General features: G+C 37.4%; 1 protein-coding gene across 3 annotated transcripts; it reads left to right on the forward strand.

Annotated features, from left to right (window-relative positions):
- Positions 1-357: 357 nt before the first annotated feature.
- LOC121305374 (beta-1,3-galactosyl-O-glycosyl-glycoprotein beta-1,6-N-acetylglucosaminyltransferase 4-like) lies at positions 358-5,979 on the forward strand. 3 transcript variants are annotated; one of them, XM_041236981.1, is made up of 3 exons: positions 358-493; positions 1,895-2,044; positions 2,361-5,979. In XM_041236981.1, exon 3 carries the CDS (start codon positions 2,362-2,364, stop codon positions 3,637-3,639), a length of 1,278 nt encoding a protein of 425 aa, XP_041092915.1. In that variant the 5' UTR covers positions 358-493; positions 1,895-2,044; position 2,361; the 3' UTR covers positions 3,640-5,979. The 3 variants fall into 3 exon arrangements, with proteins under 3 accessions (XP_041092915.1, XP_041092922.1, XP_041092930.1); XM_041236988.1 differs by lacking the exon at positions 1,895-2,044; XM_041236996.1 differs by lacking the exon at positions 358-493 and having other exon boundaries at positions 961-2,044.
- Positions 5,980-6,268: the final 289 nt, after the last annotated feature.

The raw sequence follows: 6,268 nt of genomic DNA on the forward strand, positions 1-6,268 counted from the left end.
AACCCTGCGTATGCAACTAACCCTTTTCTATGAAACCTACATTTCAAATTATGAGGTGAGGAGGAAGTGGAGGGGAATTGTAATTTCCATTGCATTTAATTGTATACATTACAAATATAGTGATCCCCAGTATCACACATTCTATTGTAGCTGTACATTATACAATTGTTTAGCGACGCATAAGCTAAACAAACTATAAACGGGTGTCTAGCCTACATGTATTTATCGTTATTTCTACAGGCGCAAGACTAAAACCAGCAGCTGTGTTAATTTCACATACTCTCTTGCCCCACCCATTCCGTGCGCGTCACCTCCTTCTATGTATAAAATGAACATACTGTAATATTTCTTCTTCGTCAGTCTTGATTTGGCAATCGTAATCACCCTCGGAGAAAGTTTGGAGTCATTTGGATCTAATGAACCGCATGAGTTACTTGAAATACCGTAGCGTTCTTCACTTTCGTGTTCATACTGTGCTCGCTATAATATAACTGTAAGTATATTAACTTTATTTTCCTTTTCATGTGAATCTGTACCGATGCCGTTTTAGGCGATGTACTGGTAGTTACATGTATCACGAAACGATTATTATTATTATTATTATTATTATTATTATTATTATTATTATTATTATTATTATTATTATATACAATTTAGAAAGTGCCACAAAAGCTGATAAATCACAAATCAACGTGATTGTGTTTCAGATTTAATCCATATATCTATTATATGTTTTAACATATTATCCAAATAGATTTTACACGTCTGCATGCTATGTTTACAATATAGTTAAACAAATAATAAAAGTATGCAAGATATCACGAAGATATAAAGTTTTTATGCATACGGTATTTACTTTTGTTATGGTAATAACACAAAGGGCGTAAACGTCTCATAAAATAATAATAATAATAATAATAATAATAATAATAATAATAATAATAATAATAATAATAATAAAGGCGTTACTAAAAAAAAAAAAAAAAAAGTATGTGTATTTTTGTTAGGAGCCACTGGAACCTAGGCGGCTATACTGTATAGATCGGTACCCTTGTTGTCGAGTGTAAGCAAGGTTGTGATGCATAACGTGCTGTTGTGCTGTATGAGCACAACACGGTGCTTTCTTGTCCCAAGGACGAGCGCAAAGCTGCAACACTGAAATGGAAAAACAAAGGAATGTTTTTACTCGCACTTTTCCAAAGCCACTATAAACATTATAGGACCATAATTAAAATGTTTATTTCCCTTTTATTTTACCAGGTTTATAAAAAAAAAAAAAATGAAAGTGTACCATTCCCTGTCTTGCAAAATAAAGCTTTAGCGGTTTGTATGGTGCAGTTGGGTACTGTTATGTGCCTTTCACCTTTCACAAGAACTGCATTTTTAATTACACACCTCGTGTTTTCTTTCACATTCTGTCACATAACATCATTTTCATTTGAAAAGCAAACAAATACATTGCTTTTACATTTGAAGAAGTGTGTCATTTATCATGAATTAATCCCATTAGGGAAGTCTTTAGGAATGTACAGTATATTGCAATTGGAGCTAACTGTTCTGTACAGTTAAAACATTGTTTTATTAATGGAGTTGGCACATACCACTTGCTGGACTGCGTGGCAAGCTTAAGGGAAGCATTTAACAATAGGCCAATATGACAAGTAGAATGCATCATATGCATCTGTTGTAAACTATGATGGCCACAATTTGGCAAGTAAAATGCGAAGGTTTCTGTAATCCCATTCTAAAATCTTACAAAGCTGTTATAAAAGACCTCATATGGCTGTGCTCATTATGAGTGTTGTCTAAATTATTAGCATAGACCTTAACATAAAATGCCACTTTTCTTCTTTAATTTAGATCCAGTTATTTTACCCTTGTTCCCTCACTGCAGTAACTTCCCACAACAGCTCAGGAAATCTGAAGGTCAGTGGGTGTCCTCTGCTCCCACCTCCAAGCCTGTTACCTCTATACAATAAGAAGCTTGACAGCAGCTCACCCAAACTACCAGCCCCTCCTGGCCAGTAGGGGCTACTGTGAAAAGGTGGGGCACACTGTTTCCAGCCAGCAGAGTCACACATCTATGCAACAGGCTTGTCAGAGGCTGGCTCCAGCAAACTTGGGCACTCCTTAGAATCAGCACAGACTGTAAAGATAAGATCCATATTTAGATTTTAGATTTCATGTTGCATATTCAGCTGTGCAGTTATTGCACTTAGGTATTTATGTGTCATGTTTATTGTTTCTTTAATTCTGTTATTTTGTTGAAATAAAGGCCGGACCATTATTAACAAGAAAAAACACAGTTTATTTAAAAAAAAAAAACAAGCAAACTCACAGGTGTTCTTTTTTCCTCACAGAATGAAGACAAAGCAATGTGCCTTTAAATATAAATGTTTTTTTATTGTGCTTTTAACTCTGGTAGTTATAAAAATCCTTTTTAAAACTGTGATCCCGAAACACTTTTTTGTGGAGCCTTATTGGAGGAGCTCCAATTCTTTCAAACTCAGTCAATTAAAAGAGACCGTCAACTGCACTGCCATCTATGATGCAGATCCAGTGGAGATCGGCAAGACTCTGGAAATTAGAAGGAAAGTCATTATTGATTTGGAGGATGACGATGTCAGGGACATGGCGGCTGACTGCCAAAGATATATTAAGTTGCGACAATATTCGGAGAAATTGGTTTCAGATGAAGAGCGCCAGTTTCCGTTGGCCTACTCTCTGGTTGTGCACAAACATGCAGGAATGCTTGAAAGACTCCTGCATGCAATCTACATGCCTCAGAATGTCTACTGCATCCACTACGATCAGAAATCCTCGCAAAGCTTTAAAGCTGCTGTCCAAAATGTAGTCAAATGTTTCCCAAATGTCTTTATTGCATCCAGACTGGAATCGGTGCAGTACGCTCATATTTCAAGGCTTCAGGCCGATCTCAACTGTCTGTCAGACCTCCTCAGCTCCCCAGTCCAGTGGAAGTACGTCATCAATCTGTGCGGCCAGGACTTTCCACTCAAGCCCAACTTCGAGCTCATGTCGGAGCTAAAGAAACTGAATGGGGCCAACATGCTGGAGTCAAGCAGGCCTAGCAGCTCGAAAAAGCAGCGCTTCACTTACCGCTACGAGCTTCGCGATGCACCTTATGAGTACCAGAAGCTGCCTTTTAAAACCAAGGAGATCAAGGACCCTCCGCCCCACAGCATCGAAATGTTTTGTGGAAGTGCCTACTTTGTCTTGAGCCGCAAGTTTATTCTGCACATTAATGGGAGCCAGTTAGTGAAAGATTTTTTGGCCTGGTCTGCTGACACGTATTCTCCTGACGAGCATTTCTGGGCTACCCTGGTGCGAGTGCCTGGGGTACCAGGGGAGATTCTCAGGTCCGATCCTGATTTCACAGACTTGAAGAGTAAGACACGACTTGTGAAGTGGAGCTACCTTGAGGGCACCCATTACCCTCCCTGCACTGGAAGCCACATTCGCAGCGTCTGTATCTACGGTGCAGCAGAACTGCGCTGGCTCATTAATTTTGGCCATTGGTTTGCGAACAAGTTTGATCCTCAAGTAGACCCCGTTCTGCTCAAATGTTTGGAAGAGAAAATTGAAGAAAAACAAGTGCATTGGGTAAACTTGACCAAGTGATGTGCATTTTCACAGCAATGCAAACATGTCATTCAGATTCCCAAAGAGCAATTGTATATTTTTATGAGCCTTTCTTTTTTTGTGACGTCTTCAAGAAGGGAATTTGTGACACAGAGTTTTTAAGAAATGATTTTAAATGCGTGATCGTGTTACCTTTATGCCTTTAAGTGTACTGTTTGCAGAACTAGGAAAAGCTAGAGTAATCTCTGAATGTCACTATTTAAAATTTGAATTTTAGAAACAATGCACAAGTCTTTGAAATTTCTCAGGAACGATTTAGCTTCTGCATCTTCCATACACGGATGACATTGTTCTGGCTATCTCACTTCAGTAAATGACTCTGTAGCTATGTTCATTTTTTTTACTGTACTGTACTGTTTCTAAACAAGTCTAATACTTTTCTGGACTATTGCTAATCAGCTCCCTCTCTCTATCATGGATGAAAGCCTCTTTTACTACTAGATTTGATTAGTAAGGAATCTAATGGCAGCTCATTGAAGTGAATGCTCAGGGTTAGAAACCCAGTCCTGTGCTCAGTTCAGAGTTTCAAAAATCCTCACCATTTAAATCTATTATTTAAAATGATCAGGAGTCAGGAGTTTGAGAAGTTAAAACGCTCTTGAAAAAATGTGTCTCCCCTATAGGTGCACGATTAACTCCTGAAGCTCCTGTGACTGGGATAAGAGCAGTCTTTACTATAGCATACCTAAACAATATGAGCTGTGAAAGCCAGGCCTGGGAACTGGACATGTTTGTGTTTCTATCGCTGATGTATATGTGAGCCAGTGAAACTCTGCCTGTCATTTATAATTCATAGAGCCTGCAGTAATTGCACTAAAATATGGAAAAGCCACAAACTGGGGAGAAACAAATCAATTATGATTTAAAAAAAAATAAAAATAAAAATCTGGGCAGATTGGAGTACATTTTTTATAACCTTTTGTTGTAATTATGGCTTTCTTTGCATCATTTTGCATATTGTAACTGGGCTTTTCAGTAAGGAAAATCCGGTCTTCTCTGCTATGATTTGCTGGCAATAACGAATGCTCTTATACAGTGCCCAGGGGAACAGTGTATACTGTAGCTAGGCAGTTTTAGGAGCTAATGATTCCCTGTAAAGGTCAGGCAGGTGTTCACAGGCTCCCAGATCTGTTGGATTTGCAGACAGCAAATCAAAACAAGATTTATGACAATCACTGCCTATGCAAATAGAGGAAATGAACTTTTCAGTGATTTAATTTATATACTTTTAAGATCAGAGTTGCAGTTACAAACAGCTGATCTTTTGAAATGAATGTAAATAATATATTTTTATATTAGTAGTATGTATTTTCAGTGTAATGTAAAGACTCTACAGCTGTACTACTTCATATCAGATTCCTTATGTGCCAAAGCTGCATTGAAGGTCTGACAATACATAGTGTGATGTATAGGAAATGTCACAGTTTGCCAGTTAATCAAGTTTCCTTTGAAGAATCTTCAGTGTTCTCTATAATGAAACACTTACAGTCCTGAAGGAATTTACATAGGGAGAATGGTTTCTTGTGAATGACTACAAAGAAAGCAGAAAGTAACCTACATTTGTTTTAAAAAAAAAAAAGCTCACTGAATTGCACTTTAATAATGAACGAGGAAAGACATCTTGGAGCATATAATGATTGAATAATGAACCCATATACACTAGTGTGTGAGTACAATAAATGAAGCAGAGCAGATCTATGTGTTCTGTGAGGATCACAAAGCACTTATCAGCAGATCAATGGTTATGCGAGCCAGAGAAGAGCAGATAGTGGTTTTTGTGAAGGTAGTGTGGAGAGATCCGGAAATAATCTGTATTACTTTAGTCTGCAGTATCAGAGCGCACAGTTTGGGGAGGAGAAAGGAGGGGAAGATGAAGGGTATAAAAACTTTTATAACAGAAGACTACTGTCTCCAAGTCAGCCAGTGGCTGCCAACAGAACTACCATGACATGGAACTCTTGTATATTAAAAAAACACACCCAGCCACATTCTCCTGGCTGAATATTACAAATGGAAAGAGTTCTCACTGAGGGTGAATAGAGGCAAACACTTTGTAATTGCTTGTCCTGAGTCACTTCCTAATTGCTGTAATGTTATTTTAAAACTGCTGCATTGCAGTAATATTAGTTGGAAATCCCCTGTTTTTCTTCAAAATGCTGTCTTGCACATAAAAAAGAAACTGTTGGCTGTGTTATTCAGAAACCAATGCAGTGTTCCATCTGAGCCTCCAGTCAAGACCTACAACTCGGCATTCAATTAAAGTGTTTTTTTATATTTATTATCTCCTTTATGTAGCCGTTTTTTTAAAGAAAAATGTAATCTTTTTTTTACATTTCTACTTGGTAATGCCTTTTGAAAAAAATATTTTTAATGATGGTTTTATTAATTATGATTTTATGTTTTTTTTTTTTTTATATATATAATTATAGTAGAACCTCAGAGTTATAAACACCTTGGGAATGAAGGTTGTTCGTAAGTCTGAAATGTCCGTAACTCTGAAAATGAATTTTCAACAGTTTAATAAATGTGTACACCAGCTATCTACATCCTCAATCTGGAGAATGATACAAAGGCTACAGTTCAGTTACAATTGAAATAGGAGCTGTAG

This window comes from Polyodon spathula, chromosome 2 (assembly GCF_017654505.1).
Source record: "Polyodon spathula isolate WHYD16114869_AA chromosome 2, ASM1765450v1, whole genome shotgun sequence".
NCBI lineage: Eukaryota > Metazoa > Chordata > Actinopteri > Acipenseriformes > Polyodontidae > Polyodon > Polyodon spathula.

Excerpts from the sequence above, each read along its gene's own strand:
- LOC121305374 (XM_041236981.1), top strand. The coding sequence starts at position 2,362 with ATGAAGACAAAGCAATGTGCCTTTAAATATAAATGTTTTTTTATTGTG.